Source organism: Phascolarctos cinereus, unplaced genomic scaffold (assembly GCF_003287225.1).
Source record: "Phascolarctos cinereus isolate Bilbo 61053 unplaced genomic scaffold, phaCin_HiC Scaffold_5;HRSCAF=322, whole genome shotgun sequence".
Lineage (NCBI taxonomy): Eukaryota > Metazoa > Chordata > Mammalia > Diprotodontia > Phascolarctidae > Phascolarctos > Phascolarctos cinereus.
Genome location: NW_027555958.1, coordinates 269,502,687 through 269,519,009, shown reverse-complemented (window position 1 = coordinate 269,519,009; position 16,323 = coordinate 269,502,687). Strand labels below are relative to the sequence as shown.

The following is a 16,323-nucleotide window of genomic DNA, read 5'->3' as shown; positions in this document are numbered from 1 at the left end:
CATTCATCTCCCCACCTCAAATTTTCAACTTTTTCTAACAACTAGCTCTTTCCCTTCTGTCTTCAAACATGCCTAAATCTCTCCTATCCTTAGAAAAGCTTCACTAGACCCTAGAATCCCTTTAAGCTATCATTCTATATCTCTTCTCTCTTTTTCAGTCAAACTCCTTAAAAAAGTTGTCTATACTCACTTTTTCTACTTCCTCTCCTCTCATTCTCTTCACCCTTTTGCAATCTGGCTTCTGACCTCATCATCCAAGCAAAACTACTCTTTCCAACGTTACCAATCATCTCTTAATTGCCAAGTCTGATGGTCCTTTCTCAGTCTTCATCCTTCTCAACATACCTGCTGCATTTGGCACTGTTAAGCTTTTTCTTCCTGGATACTCTCTCCTGAGTTTTCATGATGCTACTTTCTCCTGATTCCTGTTCTACCTATCTGACTGCTCTTTCCATATCATACCCTTTCAGCAGTGGGTGTTGTCCAAGAGTCTGGTTTTCCCTTCCCTACCCTTCCCTAGCCCCGGTCTCTCCACCAAGGTTTGATAGAAGATCACCAATTGGCTATTGGACATTTCAAAGCAGATGTCCCAGACACATCTTGAACTCAACAAGTTTAAAATTGAATTTTCTCCCTAAACCTTTCCCCCTGGAAAACTTTCCTGTCTCTATCCATCAGTCAGTCAATAAACATTTATTAAGTGCCTCTTTGTAAAAGCACTGTGTTTAAGTGCTGGGGATACAAAGAAAAGCAAAAGCCAGACCCTGCCTTGGAGGAGTTCATAACCTAATGGGGGAGACAACACACAAACAACTATGTACAAACAAGTTAAATACAGAATAAATAGGAAAAAATCAACAAGCACTACTATCCTTCTAGCATCTCAGGATTGTAATCTTAGCATTATCCTGGAGTCTTCACTCTCCCTATACCCCATCTATCCAATCAGGTGCCCAAACAAAAATTAAAAAACTTCCCTTCCAAGAGATTTTGTGCTTTTATTTATTTTAAATTAGCTGAAATAACCTAGAGAATGTTAGCACATCTCACATCTGACTTGCTCAGCTGACTCACTCAGGCCTTCATCACCTCTCACCTAGATTACTGCAACAGCTTCCCATCTGGTCTTCCTCTTTCAAGTTTCTCCCAACTCTAGTCCATCCTACACACTGCTGACAACATAATTTTCCTTAAGTGCAAATCTAACCATGTGACTCCTCTACTCAACCAACTTCAATGGTTGCCTCTAGAATAAAAATATAAAGTCTTCTGTCTAGCTTTTAAAGTCTTACACAACCTGGCCCTAACCAATCTTTCCAGCCTCACTGATCCTCCACCACTCTCCAAGCCAGCCAATCCTTATTTCCTACTCATAGTCGTACTCTTTCTTTAAAATGCAGCATCATCAGGCACTGTCTTCTGCATGAAGCCTTTCCCAATCCCCCAAATGCTAATGCCTTCCCTCCCTACCTTTTATTTGACTAATTTGCATGTATTTGTATTTATTCACTTTATATTTATGATGTGTGAACGTATATGTACACACATGTGTGTATTTATACTTGTCTTCCCCATTAGAATGTGAGCTCATTGCAAGCAGGGAGTGCTTTATTCTTTTATGCCCAGTGCCTAGTACTTAGTAAGTACCTAATAAATACTTTTTGATTGCTTGGTAGTAAACAATAAATGTTTACTGACTGACAAGATAATAATACAATTAGATGGATTTGGAAGTAGTTGAATGGCAGGTCTCCAGTAGAGTGCACCAGAGATGTTTGTCCTGTGCTATTTAACATTTTTAATAACTTGATAAATCATTAAATGTGCAGATGCTGCAAAGGTGAAAGGCAGAATCAGAATACAAAAGGACCTTGACAGCTAGAGCAGTGGACTGAAGCTAATAATCTGAAATCCAATAGACATAAGTGTCTTACATTTTGGTTCAACAAATCAAATTCACAAGTACTAGATGGGGGAGGCATGATTAAGACAGCAATTTGTCTTAAAAATCTCTGGAGTTTTTGGTGGGCTGCAAACTCAACACTGTTAGAAGTGTGATGTGGCAGCCAAAAAAGCTAACATGATCTTCCGCTTCATTAAGACAGGTACAGTTTCCAGGAAGAGGAAGGTGATAGTTTTTCTGTACTCTGGCCTCAGTTGAACATATTTGGAGTACTGTGTTTAATTCTTAGTTACACAGTTTAAGATGCACAATTATAAAGGGAAGAGTATACTGAGGAAGAAAAGGATAGTGAAGGGCCTTGTGTTCACGTCACTTAAGGATCAGCTGAAGGAATTGTGCATATTTAGGTTGGAGAAGATATAATTGAGGGGGATATTATGTGTGTTCAAGTATTAAGGTTACATGTGGCAGAGAGATTAGACTTGCTGTGTTAGACTTATGGTAAAATTAGGGAACAAAGAGTGGGAGTTACAAAGAGGCAAATTTAGGCATGATATCAAGAAAAATTTCCTAACAATTAGGATTGTCTAAAAGTGGAATGGGTTGCCTGCCTTAATAGGTGGCAGATTCCCCCTCACTAGAAGTCTTCATTCAGAGGCTGAATGACCATTTATTGGATTAGATGGCCACTAAAATTCCTTCCAACTCTAAAATTCTGCAATTCTGTGAAACACAAAAATAAAAAACTTCCCTTCCAAGAGGTTTTGTGCTTTTATTTTAAGTTAGCTGAAATGTCCTAAGAGAATGTTAGCATTTGAAGAACCTTATAGATCATCTAGTTCAAACTCATTTTACAGATAAGAAAGCCAAGAACTCAAAAACTGAAATGACTTGTCCAAGATCATACAATTAGCCACTAAAAGAGCTGGGACTTAGTCCCAGTCCTCCTGACTCCAAGTACAGTAGCTTCCTGGGCAGTAATACACACTCTAATGTAAACTATCTGATTAGTTTCAAAGCTGTGCTGAGCATAGGTGAATGAGGCTTTGCTCCAGTATATGATATAGGTGGTGTTGGGAAGACCTGCTTCCTCCCCATGGTGAATGTGTCTCTGCAATTTGCTTTCTGGTCCTCCTTTGGCTAGGGTCCTCAAGCACTCAGCTCTAGGACCCCATATCTCTAGTAGTACTCCTGCAATCCTGTGAAGACAAGGATTTGATCCTTGGAATGGGCCATTTCCTCAATTTTTTCTGCTGTTCCTGTATATCATTTAATCCAACTAAACTGTTTCAGGTACAAAAATTCCTAGGTATGGCTCTGAATAGCCTCCCTACACTTCGGAGATCAGTTTGGTAGAAGATCTTTACTTCCCCCCAGATGTGTTACTCTAGTGCAGAGGGACCGTGGTAAGGCAAAAATGGTTCTCAATTATTCTCCATCAGATCTAAAGAGCCCTTGGTGAGAGCAGAGATAAGGACAGGTCTAATCTGGGACTACAGGGTTTAGGTCACCTCTTTAAAGATGTGTGCTTTCCTCCCTCACCAATTGCCTAGTCTTGGCTCCAAAGACTCTCTACTAAATAAGTCTATCAGATTCTAAGCTTAGATAGTGCTTAGAACAACTTAGGGACTGAATGACTATTGGCAGGGTGGCTAAAAGAAGTGTGGTAAATCCCCTAAGACTAGTTCTATTTTCAGAGGGTGAGAGGGAAAAAAATGGAGATGACAGACAAGGGATATGGAAGAGTAGAATGGAAGACTGGATCTTACTCAGACTTTTTGAAATGGGGAGGGAAAGGGGGCAGAAAGGCATCTTTGCAAGATTCAAGCTATTATACTACAGGAACAGGCATTTTCCATTACACCTCTCTCTTTTATAAGACAGACACAATTAAGTAGGGCAAAGACAGATGTAGTCTCCAATTCTTTTCCCTTTTCACAGTGCAGATAATGAGGCTAGCAAAGAGAGGTAATAACAGTGAGGTCCAGATTTGTTTTGAGACTTGATGGAGATAGCTAACAGAGGCCTGATTGGGGCAATGGAAAGTTGGAGGGGAAATTAAAGGTTTTTCCCCCTCTTTCCTTCTGGTTCCTCAATAAAAATAAAATTTTACAAAACAAAATCCCAAAACCTCTAAGCTTTCATCACTTTGGAGCAGGCTTGCTAAGAGTGAAGGAAAGAAAAATACAAAACACAGTCCATCTTGGTCCTTTGTATTTTATACAAAGATATCTCCTTTTGAAGCTGGAACTTGGCTGTGTAAACATTTTTTATGAAATGGAATGGAGTTAACAGCAAAAGAGGTTAAAAGTCAGGACCTAAGTATTCATTTGTCATCACCTTGCAAAGAGATACAGTCTCCCAAGGGCAAGGACTCTGTATCCTATATGTTTTACCTCCTACTCTGAAGCTCCTAGAATAGAACAGAAATCATATGGACTCTTACTTAATGAGTAGCTGAGTTTCCCTTTCCCCTGAAACAAGAAACTGAAAACATTTTATAGAATCTCAATCTACATCGAAGGAAGCAGGGATCATGTTTTCAAAGGATGGGTAATCTGAGCCCCAGAAAGAAGAGTCTAGTTCAATTTCATACAGCAAATCACTGGCAGAAGAGAAACTAAAATCCCTGAATTCAAACTCTAGACCACAATTCCCTAGGCCCTAGGTTGATCATACAAAATGAAGAGTAGGTCCCTTGAGTTAGATGTAACAACTAACTTAAGGTAGTTGCAGTCAATAGTAGCAAGAATTTAGGCATCAATGACCTCATTGTGCTCAGACTCCGGAAAGCAATGGTGGAAAGGCAAAAGTACTTAGTACCACACAAAATGGAGGGGGTGGGGTAAAGGGGAGAGTAGTAGAGGGGGATGGGGTAGAGGAGAGGTGAGGGAAATGATAGAATGGCAAATAGTTAAATCGGTAGGTAAAAAGGATAATGACTTACTGCAAGGGAAGGAAGAAAAGCTGAGTCAATGGAGATGAGGGTGGATATGGTTATATGGAAAAGAAGCTGACAAAGTGGGTTTTGTGTAGTGTTTTCATATCTGAACTCTCACCCCTAAATTCCTCCCCTTTGGCTGAAATATCTCACAGACTGGAGGCAGCCTGAACTCCTTGCTAGAGCACATAACTGAACTTAAACTCCTGTGCTCACTGTTTCAGGCCCAAAACCCAATGCTCCTCACCCTTCCTCTGGCTCCCCATCATTCACTGCCCACAGCAGCTCTGATACTGATGATCCTGACAGTGAGCTGGTACTGCCACCTGGAGGGTGTTTCTCTCAGTAGCAGCCTACAGGAAGGAAAAGCCCACAGGTTGAATAGAGCTTCCAGATCAGGGGGTAATTAATCCGGATTTTAACTTCTGTTGGTATTGCCTTGTGCTATAGCTTAGACTGATTGCATCTAGGCAGAATCCAACCAATAAATTTTTCTCGGCAGGGTCTTCATACATTACTTAGAAGTTAGGGAGAACTGCTAAGGGAAAAGAACAGGGATTAAAAGGATTTCTGTGCATTTTGCTTTTAAATGAACAACACATAAATCACATGAAAATCATTATGATAAGCAAATAAACACTAATCCAAGGGCTCAGTCTCTAAGCAACAGGAAACTGAGAGCAAATCATGGTCTATTAAGGTCAGAGAAATGACTAGGAATTTCTACACCCCTGGAAGCAAGATGATATGTACCTACATATGTGCATATAGCAGGGTCAAACAATGAGGCATACCCACAGCTGGGATATGCTGTAGGTGATGATTTTATTGGAAGCCAAATTGCAAAGGACTGAAGAAGGAGTAGAGAAAAAGTGAAGGGAAAATTTGTAGACAGCCTTTTATAGGAATCTGACTAAGAAAAGGAGAAAAATACAGGAAGATAGTTTGAGGGCATGGTAAGGTCAAGTGAATTTTTCTGTAAGATCTTGAACATGTTTTGTAGGCAGCAGGGAAGAAATCAGTAGACAGGGAGAGAGTGAAGATTACTGAGGGTGGGGGGATGATAATGCGGGCAATCTGCTGGTGAAGGAGACAGGGATCCACAGTTAACACGCAGATGTTGGTCTTGGAGAGAAAAACAAGTATTTAACATATTTTGTTGTTGTTCAGTCATTTCAGTCACTTCTGACTCTTTGTGACACCATTTGGGGTTTTCTTGGCAAAGATACTGGAGTGGTTTGCCATTTCCTTCTCCAGCTCATTTTTACAGATGAGGAAACTGAGGCAAACAGGGTTAAGTGACTTGCCTGGAGTCACACAGCTAGTAAGGGTCTATGGCCACATTTGAATGCATGAAGATAAGTCTTCCTGGCACTCTATCCACTGTGCTATCTACTGCCCATGTCTGGCACATAGGAGACACTTAATAAATGCTTCTTGACTTGACAACTTGAAATCAATTCTGCTCTTGTTCCTGAAAGGGATTTATCAATCTATTCTCCTATGATCCCACTCACTATCCTGGTAACTTTCAGGATACTTCTCCTAGCCACCACTCCCTTACATATCCTCCCAGTCTAATATAAGCTCCTCCAAGACAATGATAGTCTTTGCTTTTGTATTTTTATCCCCAGCAGGCTTAGCAAAGTGCAGATGCTTAATAAATGTTTTTTCATTCATTCATTCCTTCATTCATGAATGCAACAAGGTAGAGGCACAAGTAGGACCTGGATCTTATCTCTCTAGATCTTGAAATCATAGGTCAGACTTAAAGACACAGTACTTGTCTCAGTCCTGCTACCAGCTCTATGGTTAGCTCAGGAAATGTAATTTTTCCCCCCTGGCACACACATCCTAGTCCTGGGAATCTAGTTACTGCCCTTGTTCTGTGGCCTCAACAATTTAATTCCATTAAATAAACAATGAATCTCCTGCCCCTCCATCTGTCCCTTAGTCATTACCTTCTTTTGGCTTCTACTCACCTGGCGAATGGGCTCTGGGATGCGGTATCTGCAGCAGGCTTGGATCAGGCGGACTGCAGCCCCCAGACTCACCTTGTGACCCACAGAGACATACAGAGGCTTGCTGCTCTTGCTGTGGCTCTTCAAGGCCTGGGAAATGGGAGGAGAGATTGGGCTACTAGAAAGAAAAGGGAGGTTGTCTCTGAGGTGAAGACTTAGCCTGAACCTCCTTTCCTCCTGCCTAGCAAGGATAACCAGCAACAAAGATCAAGGGACTTGGTACCAATCCCACTAGCTGGAGGATTTGAAAGTGGATTCTTGGTGGCACAGGAAAGGGTAGAGAGAGGGCATAACAGGACTGGCTCTCAGTAGAGGCATGCTGGTTCCTAGTTCCTGAGCTGTCTTCTTTGGCAAAGATTCTATGACAATCTCTGTGTGGTTTTGGAAGAGGTCAGTTGTAAAGAGGAACCTCATAACAATACATAAACAAAGAAAATACGTATGAACATCTCTATTTAACTTATTCAGACATCAACCCTGTGGGTAAGGACTGGTTTCTGGAAGGAAGGATGGATGCAGGAATGGTGTTAGGTTCACGGAGGAGAGAGTTAAAAAAAAAAACCAAACTTTCCAGTTCTCCTAACTCAGAAGTGCCTAAAATGTCCAAAGCTTCCTTCAACAGTCTGTCGTTTGTGGTTTCCCCACTTGGCCATGTGGCTCTCTGATTTAGGAGACTTCAATCCCAGATGTTACCCCAGAGGAAGCTTGGGTAGGGAAAAGGCACCCCAACTGACTTACCATTCCCAAGATGGTACCTGAGTTGGCCATCAGAGGAAAGGTATCTCCTCCCATCTTTAGATGCTGAATCTAGAAAACAAGGATATGAAATTTTGTGGACAATTCCTTCGTTGAAGTAGGTTGAAAATGGGTTGAACTGGAGAAAGGGAGGTAATGATATAATTAGTGAGAAATAAAGGGTAAAGAATTACTTAGAACAGCAGAATAGCTTTTAAACCATCAAAATTACTCCTGGGTAAGGAGAGGTAGCACCTCACATTGTGCTGGTCAAAATATTTGATTCAGAGCCTCAACTTCCACATTTATTCAACAGAAACTGTCCTCTCTTAAGTTATTAATGATTCCTTAACTACCTAGTCCAATGGGTTGTTTTTTTCTCAGTCCTCCTTTCTTGACCGCTCTGCAGCATCGGACACTGTTGACCAATGGATACTGTCTCTTCTCTGGGTCACTATGAAATTTAGTCTTTTGCTTTCCTCCTACCTGGCTGAATGTTCCTCAGTCTCCTTTGTCGGATTATCATCTATATGACTATGTGGGTGGGTGTACCCCAAGATTTTGTCCTGTCTTCTCTTCTCTTCCTACATTCTCTTACTTGGTGAATTCCTCAGCTCCCATGCATTTAATTATGTCTCTATCTGTAGATGACTCTCAGATTCATCCCCAACCTCCCTCCTGAGTTTTGGTCCTGCATCACCAACTTCCCAGTGGACATTCAAACTGGATGTCCTATAGACATCTCAAGCACAGCATGTACAAAACAGAACTCATTATAATCTTTCCCCCAAATCTACTGCTCTTCTGAACTTCCCCATTTCTATCAAGGGCGCCACCAGCCATCCTTCCAGTCAGCTCAGTCACAGCCTTGAAAGTCATCCTTGCTCCTCTCTTTTCCTCATCCTATCACCCATCATTCAGTTGCCAAACCTTGTTATTTTTGTCTCCACAACCTCTCTTACATATATCCCCTTCTCCCACACACATGGCCATGGCTCAGTCCCAGCCTTCATCATCTTTCCCCTCTCCAAGCCACCCTCAACACAGCTGCCAACGGATTTTTCCTAAAGTTCAGGTCTGACCATGTCACTCTCCTACTTAATAAATTTCAATACTCCCTGTTACTTCCTGGACAAAATTATAAAATCTTCTGACTTATAAAGGACTTCACAGTTTGGCCCCAGGTTACTTCTCCAGACTTAATATTTCTCTTCTTTCCACACTCTCCCCCACCCCATTACACTGGCCATTCCTCACACAGGACACTGACTCTCCCAACTCCACACCTCTGTACTGCCTGCACTCCATGCTCCTCATCTCTCCCTTTTAGAATCCTGTTTTCTTCAAGATTCAGCTCAAGCCTTTCCTGATTACAACATAAAGTAGGCCTGATTTGGAGTTAGAGGATTTGTGTTCAAAGCCCAGGCCCACCACTTACTTGCTGTGTGACCTTGGAGAAGTCATTTCACTTCTTTAGATCCGTTTCAATGTCTATAAAATAAGGAGACTATACTAGAGACCCTTCTTAAGTCTCCTCAAACTCCAAATATGTGATCCTAATGCCCTCCCTTCCCGCAAAATACATATTTTGTATATATTCTGTACATATAAAATATATTTGTATATATTCTCCACAATGCAAGCCCCTTAGAGACAAGAACTATTTCATTTTCTGTCTTTATCACCAGGATGTAGTAGAGCCCCTAGCACACAGTGGCTTCTTAATAAAAGTTTACTGACTGATTAAGAGCCAGGATAGTTAGGGGCATATTTCAGAGTTCAAAATAGGGAGAAGATTACAGAGAGCCCTAAACTGAAGCCTAGGGGAAGGGAGGAGGGGAGAAGGCAAATGATCCTGCTCCTGTCCTTGTGAGCCAGGAGCCACTTCACAGGAAAACACAGGTCAGGAGGCAGGAGCATTCACCACTACTACACTGGCCTCTCCTTGGGAGAGTAAACAGGAAGAGCACTGACTTAAGCCAGCTGACCCAGGCTCTAGGCCCAGCTTTGCCACAAACTAGCTGATTGACCTTGGGCAAGTGCGCCTCTCTGAGCCTGGACTTGATGATTTCTAAGGTCCCTTCCAGTTCTAACATTCTATGATCTAAGACACGCAGGGAACAGCAGAGAAAACAGCAGAGGCTAAGATAGCAGAAACCAGGAATTCTCCAGTCTATGATACTATGAAATCTTTCTGCAGTACCTCCAGCTCCCAGTAACTTGGCTCCTACTTGAGAATCTCAGATGGCATCACTCTTAGTTACCTCATCATTCTAACAAGTCCTTGGTTCTTACCTTTTCTTTGTGTAGGTCATTATTCTTCAGCCCATCTACCTGGAGGAGTTTTTTGGCCACCCCAATGCAAGGCAGATCTGTAAGGACACCAATGTGACAGGCCACTCCAAACCCTAGCAAATGAGATAAAGAAAAGAGCCATGAGGCAGGAATGGCAAGTGAGAACAGTAAACAAATTAGCTAGGAAATGGGAAAGGATGGTCCAATAGTCAAAGACAAATCCAAGACACCTGAGAATTTTATTAAAAAAGCAGAATTGAGAGATGTAAACAGAAGCTTATTGATTATGGCATAGGGCTTGGGAGGTAGTACTCCTGAATACTATTTTAAGCTCTGCGTGACTGTCCAAGTTGAACTTTGGCACACTCACACCAAGGGTAAAGAAGATCAATATTAAATTAATCATTGAAGATGGAAGCTAAGGAAGGATAGAAAAGGAAGAAGAATAGAAACATATGTTGAGGGTTTTTGTTTTCATTAGAATCCTGGAAGCCCTCCATTTTCCCTGCTAAGTTTGCCATATCAATTCTCACTGCAAAGGAAATCCTACTGTCTACTTTTTCTGTTCTTGCTCCTGGACTGCAAGTATTGCTAAAGAAAATCACAAAACCAGAATGAATGGTTTATTATAAATTTATACTAGCATCAAGTGGACTTCAGCTTCTTGGTGACCCCTAATTCATTTCTAGGTGGCCCCCTACAGAATTCCCCATACCAGATATTCCAAATTTTTCAAACTTTTTTCAAACCACTATCTTTTGTACCCATCATTCTTTTCAAATAAATTTTATTCTTACTTCATTGAAAAGACTGTGGTCATCTGATATGAATTTCTTTAATTTTCCTCCTCAGTATACCAATAGTTCCCTCTATCTTTTGCCAACTGTCTCTTTAAACATTTAAGACTTAAAGGAAGAATTATCTCTTCAAAGGCTAAACTGTGCTCTTTCCATTTTTTATGGGCTGTTCTTACCCCATCAATTATCATCTCTAAGAACTCCAATCTCTTTTTCTATAGAGGCTATGTCTTTTTCCTTATGAACTTGTTCACATTTCTCCTACCCTGGAGGCTTTCAGGTTATCAATGTCTTTCCAAAGTGTAGCGGCTCAGAACTGAACAAAATATTCCATATGTGACCAGACCAAAGCGAAGAACAGAAATATCACCTCCTTAATCCTGAATATATCTTATAATGCAACCTAAAAGCACATTAACTTTTTTGACTGACATATGGAATGCTAGGCCTAAAGTCAGGAAGACTTGAGTTTAGATATAGCCTCAGACACTTACTAGCTATGTGACCTTGGGCAAATTATTTAACCTGTTTTCCTCAGTTTTTTGTTGTTCAGTCATTTCAGTCATGTCTAACTCTTCATGATGCCATTTGAGGTTTTCTTGGCAAAGATACTGGAGTGTTTTGCTATTTCCTTCTCCAGCTCATTTGGCAGATTAGAAAACTGAGGCAAACAGGGTTAAGTGACTTGCTCAGGGTCAGAAAGCTAGTAAGTGTCTGAGACTAGATTTGAACTGATTCCAGGCCTGGCACTCTACCCACTTCACTACCTAACTGCCCCATTTTACAGTAAATGAAGATAATAATAGTACCTATCTCCCAGGGTTTTTGTGATGGTCAAATGAGTTAGTATTTATAAAATGCAAGCTGCCATCTAGTAGATAATCAATCCTTCCTTCTTTCCTCCCTCCTTCCCTCCCTCCCTTTCTTCTTTCCTTTTATATCATATTCTTGATCCATACTGATTTTGCTAGCTCTCATTTTTCCAGGTCTCTCTGATCTACTAGGTCTTTCTGAACTGTCTTAAAAATCTCTCAGATTTACACCATTCTTCCAAAACCTTCATTTGATCGTGCCATCCCTCAAAACATTGACCTATATATCTTCTTCCCTTTTGTAAAAAAAAAATTGAGATCTTTTGTTTTTATATCACTTCTTTCCCAATGTATCCCTCCTCCACACATCTAGAAAGCAATCCTTATTACAAAGAATAAAAAAAGAGAAAAACAGCAATTCAGCAAAACCAAGTAACCCAAAACTATATGCAATATTCCAACATCCATGGTTCGCTTCTGAAAAGGGATTACCTCCCATACACTGCCCAATTTCTATAAAAATATTATTCATAATCACTGCTCCTGCTTCTTTACCACCCACTTAGCCCCTTACATTCTTGCTTCCAACTCCACCACAAAATTGAAACTGTTTGCTCCAAGATCTCAACTCCTAAATCCAATGGCTTTTTTTCCAGTCCTCATCCTTCCTGACTTTTCTGCAGCTTTGGATACTGCTTACTGCCTCATCCTGGACACTCTCTCCTCCCTCAGCTTCCATGACATTATTCTCTCCCGTTTCTTCTTCTACCTGCCTAGCAAATGTTTTTCAGTCTTTTATCCTGGATTATCAGCATCATCTCTTGCCTTTCCTTTCTTTATTGCATAGGTGGTTAGCCTTTGAAGAGATCATTCTTCCTTTAAGTGTTAATGTTTAAAGAGATAGTTGGCAAAAGATGGAGTGAATTATTGGGGTACTGTGTTGAACATCATCACAATTATGGAAACAGGGAGAGATATTCCCAACAATTTAGAGGTATCAGCAAAATAACAAAATCGCATAAGTTAAGAGAAAACAAAGTATCCTGATAAGGTTTTGTTTTGGGGTTTTTTTTTTTGGTCTCTAATTAGCTTGACCAAGGGGACAGCTTTGAAGTTTGCTTCTTTTTTTTTAATTCATTTTTTTTATTTTTAAGGCAATTGGGGTTAAGTGACTTGCCCAGGGTAACATAGCTAGCAAGTGTCTGAGGCTAGATTTGAACTCCAGAGCTGGTGCTCTATCTACTGCGCCACCTAGCTGCCCCTTGAAGTTTGCTTCTTGAGGGAGAATGGAATAGTATTTGCTTTAAGGAACTATTGCTTTCTCCTTGGATTCTGCATTTGTGCTAGAGCAAGGGGGACAAACTTTCACAAGGATTCTAAAGTTAAAATGAAAAAGGCTTAAACTTAGCACCATAGCTACTATCCATATATACTTTCTATAGCAAGCAAGAGAAGGCAATTCATTTCTATCCATGGAGGAAGGTTAGCACATATAGTTACAAAAACCTTAAAAAGCAAGACATCACATAGAAAGAACAACAGAGACCAGACATATGGAAAGCACTGCAGCAGTTAAAACTGCGTTGGCTCTGCCTTGGCCTCCTATTTGGTTTTCCTGATTCTAGTATCTCCCCTCTTCAATCCATCTTCCACACAGATGCCAAAATAACCTTTCTTAGGCACAGACCTGACCCTCACTAGCCTACTTAAAAACCTTTAGTGGGTCTCCCTATTCCCTATAGGATAAAACATAAACTTCTTAAGACTGACATGTAAGGCTCTCTTCAATATGATTCCAACCTTTCCAGCTTTATTTCACTTTTCTCTCCTTCAAAAACATCATTCCAGCCAAACTGATCCAGCAACTATCCCTCAAACCTGACATTCTATTTCCTTTTGTTTATTCCCATACCCAGAAGCCACTTTCTTACCTCTGCCTCCTAGAATCTATGTCTTCATATGAAGGTCAGCTTGAAGGCTACCTCCCCATGAAGTCTTTCCTGATGACAATTTTCTTTCCTAATTTTTTTTCCTCCTCTATTTATCTGGTGTAAATGTATCTCCCCAGGAGAATACTGACCATAGAAGTATGCTTGATAAACATTTATTAGATGAATGAAGGTAACACATCTGTTTGGGGTATGTGTGTCCAGGCATGGAGGGCACAAAGGAATGTAAAGAAAAGGAATGTGACATTTCCATGCGCATCTGCTGATACTCTGATATTCAAAAACTAATTCAGGACCAGAGACATGAGCCAGATAAAGGGTTCACAATGAAGGTGACTTGCAAAGACAGAGGCAGAGTCCCTCTGTGAAGAAGACAGTCACAATTTTCCCCCTCTCTTCCCTATTCCACCATTCCCTTTCCCAAACCCTCTCCCCTGGGTTCTAAGATTACCTCGGTGATGGAGTACCCCATTTCCATCCACAAGAAGGACCTAGAAAAAACACAGGAAGATACATGGTCACCAGTGCTTCTTCAGGTCAGGAGCTGTTCTCAGGAGCAACAGGAGGGGGAGATTTTTAACTCCTAAGTGTATTCCTAGTTATTCCATGTCCCACACCATTCTATCAGGAGAATTTTTTTCTCCAAAGTTGCTCTTGGGAACCAGTTCATAGTATTGTTCAATTGTTTTTCAGTCATGTCTAACACTTCATGACCCCATTTGGAGTTTTCTTAGAAATGATAGTGGAGTGGTTTGCCATTTCCTCCTCCAGCTCATCTGACAGATATGGAAACTGAGGCTAACAGGGTTTAAGTGACTTGCCCAGGGTCACACAGCTAATGAGTGTCTGAGGCTGGATTTGAAATCAGGTCCTCTTAACTCCAGGTACCATCTAGCTGCCCCTGTTCAGAGCACCAATGTCCATTTAATTCCGAGTGGAATTAAATTTGAGGAAGTTCTAAGACATGAGTACCAAACTCATGAGCACAGAATGGCGAAGGGAAATTTTCCCTTCTCTTCTCAGGTTAGGATCAGAAGGGTTTGGACAGTGGGCAGGCGGGGGGGGGAGAGGAGGAAGGAAGAGAGCAGCATGGATCTTTTAAATAGCAGGCCCTTCTGTCCTCTCCCTTTTCACTCCCCAGTAAGGATAGGAGTAAACATTCTTAGAAAGGAGGCACCTGCTGTGTTTTCTTTCACAACATGACTAACAGGGAAATACGTTTTGCATGACTGCACATTTATAACATATATCAAACTGCTTGCTTTCTCAATGAGTGGGGAGGGGAGGAAGAGAGGAAGAGGATTTGGAACTCAAAATTCAAAAAAAACTAAAGTTAAAAAATGGTTTTTACATGTAATTAGGGAAAAATAAAATATTAAATTTAAAAAAAAGAAAAGAGGTATCTACCTGCGGCATGAGATTGGGGTCCTTCTTCTGTAGCCTCTGAATAGCATCCACCAGAAAGGGGACTTCTCGAAATGCCAAGAAACCAGACACATACGGGGCTGTTAGGTTAACCATCCGGCACTCCTCATATAACACCTGCCATCGGGAAAAGAAGTGAATTAAGGAAGTCATTGAACATTCTAGCCAGGTGGGGGCACTTTAAGGGAGGGGAAAGAAAATCCTTCCTCCTAGGAAAAGGTGAGGTCTTTCCTCACCTTTATCATCTTTTTTTCCTGTTCCTAAAACTCAATTTAGTCAACTTCTTCTGTTATTCTATTCCCTAATCCCATGTTCCCTTTCCCCCACCCTTCCCTATTCCATCTATGCCTCTCTTTACTCTTCCCCTCTTTGGGGGATTTAGGTCAATGTGAATGGGTAGATGATAAGAATCAGAGAAAAAGCACATATACACACAAATAATGTGAGAGAATGATAAAAATATTTTAAGCTTAAAATCACCTCAGAGGAGTTATATGTAGTCTGGTACACTGAAAAGAATACTGAATTTAGAATCAAGGGATCAGGGTTCAAATTCTGGCTCTGCTACTTAATATGACCTAAGGTAAGTCATTTAACCCCTCTAAGGTTGTTTATCTGTAAAAGCTAGAGTTGGAACAGAAACTCCAAATCTAGATCTATGATCCTAGGAAGGCGAATGTAAAGCTATATATGGTCCCTTTAAATATTCTCCAAACCTAAATATGGCCCTTTGGAAGATCTTCATGGGGTTTACTGCTCTAGGTCACTCTGAGCACTCTTCCCTAACTAGGGGCCTTCAAAGTATTAGCTCCTCCTAGATATACCCAATCTAGTCACACAAGTGAGACATAGATACAGATGATGATAATAATAATAATAGTGATAAAACCAAAATAATACTAGCAATGATAGCTCATAGTTAGCATTTTATGGTTTATAAGACACTTTACAAACATTGCATCTGATCCCTTACAACATATGAATTAAATATTCCAAGTATTATTATCTCTATTTTGTAGATGAGGAAATTGTGTCATCCTTATCCCACAAGGAGATTAGCAGAAGCAATGAAGAAAACTTTAACTTTAGAATTAATTTTGACCAATAAAGAAACAATGCCCAGTCATGGAAATGACAATAGCCTTGGAAGGAAACAACCACATCATATTTAAATTTGCAATAACAAAGAATGGGAACACTGGGTAGAAGAAGACACATACCCTAGACTTTAGGAAATCATATTTCAAAAATATCAAAGAAAAATTCAGTATCCAGGGGCAGCTAGGTGGCGCAGTGGATAGAGCACCAGCCCTGAATTCAGGAGTACCTGAGTTCAAATCCGACCTGAGGCACATAACACTTACTAGCTGTGTGACCCTGGGCAAGTCACTTAACCCCACTGCATAGCCCCCCCCAAAAAAAATTCAGTATCCAGTGGTGGAAAA

At 40.7% G+C, this 16,323-nt stretch overlaps 1 protein-coding gene across 10 annotated transcripts in view; it reads right to left on the bottom strand.

The window, feature by feature from the left end:
* The window catches only part of ENDOV (endonuclease V), a 64,541-nt gene that overhangs the window by 31,261 nt on the left and 16,957 nt on the right, over positions 1–16,323 (bottom strand). For all 10 annotated transcript variants that reach the window (XR_013487158.1, XR_013487160.1, XR_013487159.1 and 7 more), the window contains exons 3-7: positions 14,861–14,995; positions 13,905–13,944; positions 9,896–10,008; positions 7,604–7,672; positions 6,827–6,955 (exon numbers count right to left, since the gene is read on the bottom strand). Coding sequence is in view for 2 of the 10 variants with exons in the window: in XM_021000874.2 (XP_020856533.1) it covers positions 6,827–6,955; positions 7,604–7,672; positions 9,896–10,008; positions 13,905–13,944; positions 14,861–14,995 (486 nt within the window). In the remaining 8 variants the exon portion in view is untranslated. The remainder of the gene's footprint in view (positions 1–6,826; positions 6,956–7,603; positions 7,673–9,895; positions 10,009–13,904; positions 13,945–14,860; positions 14,996–16,323) is intronic.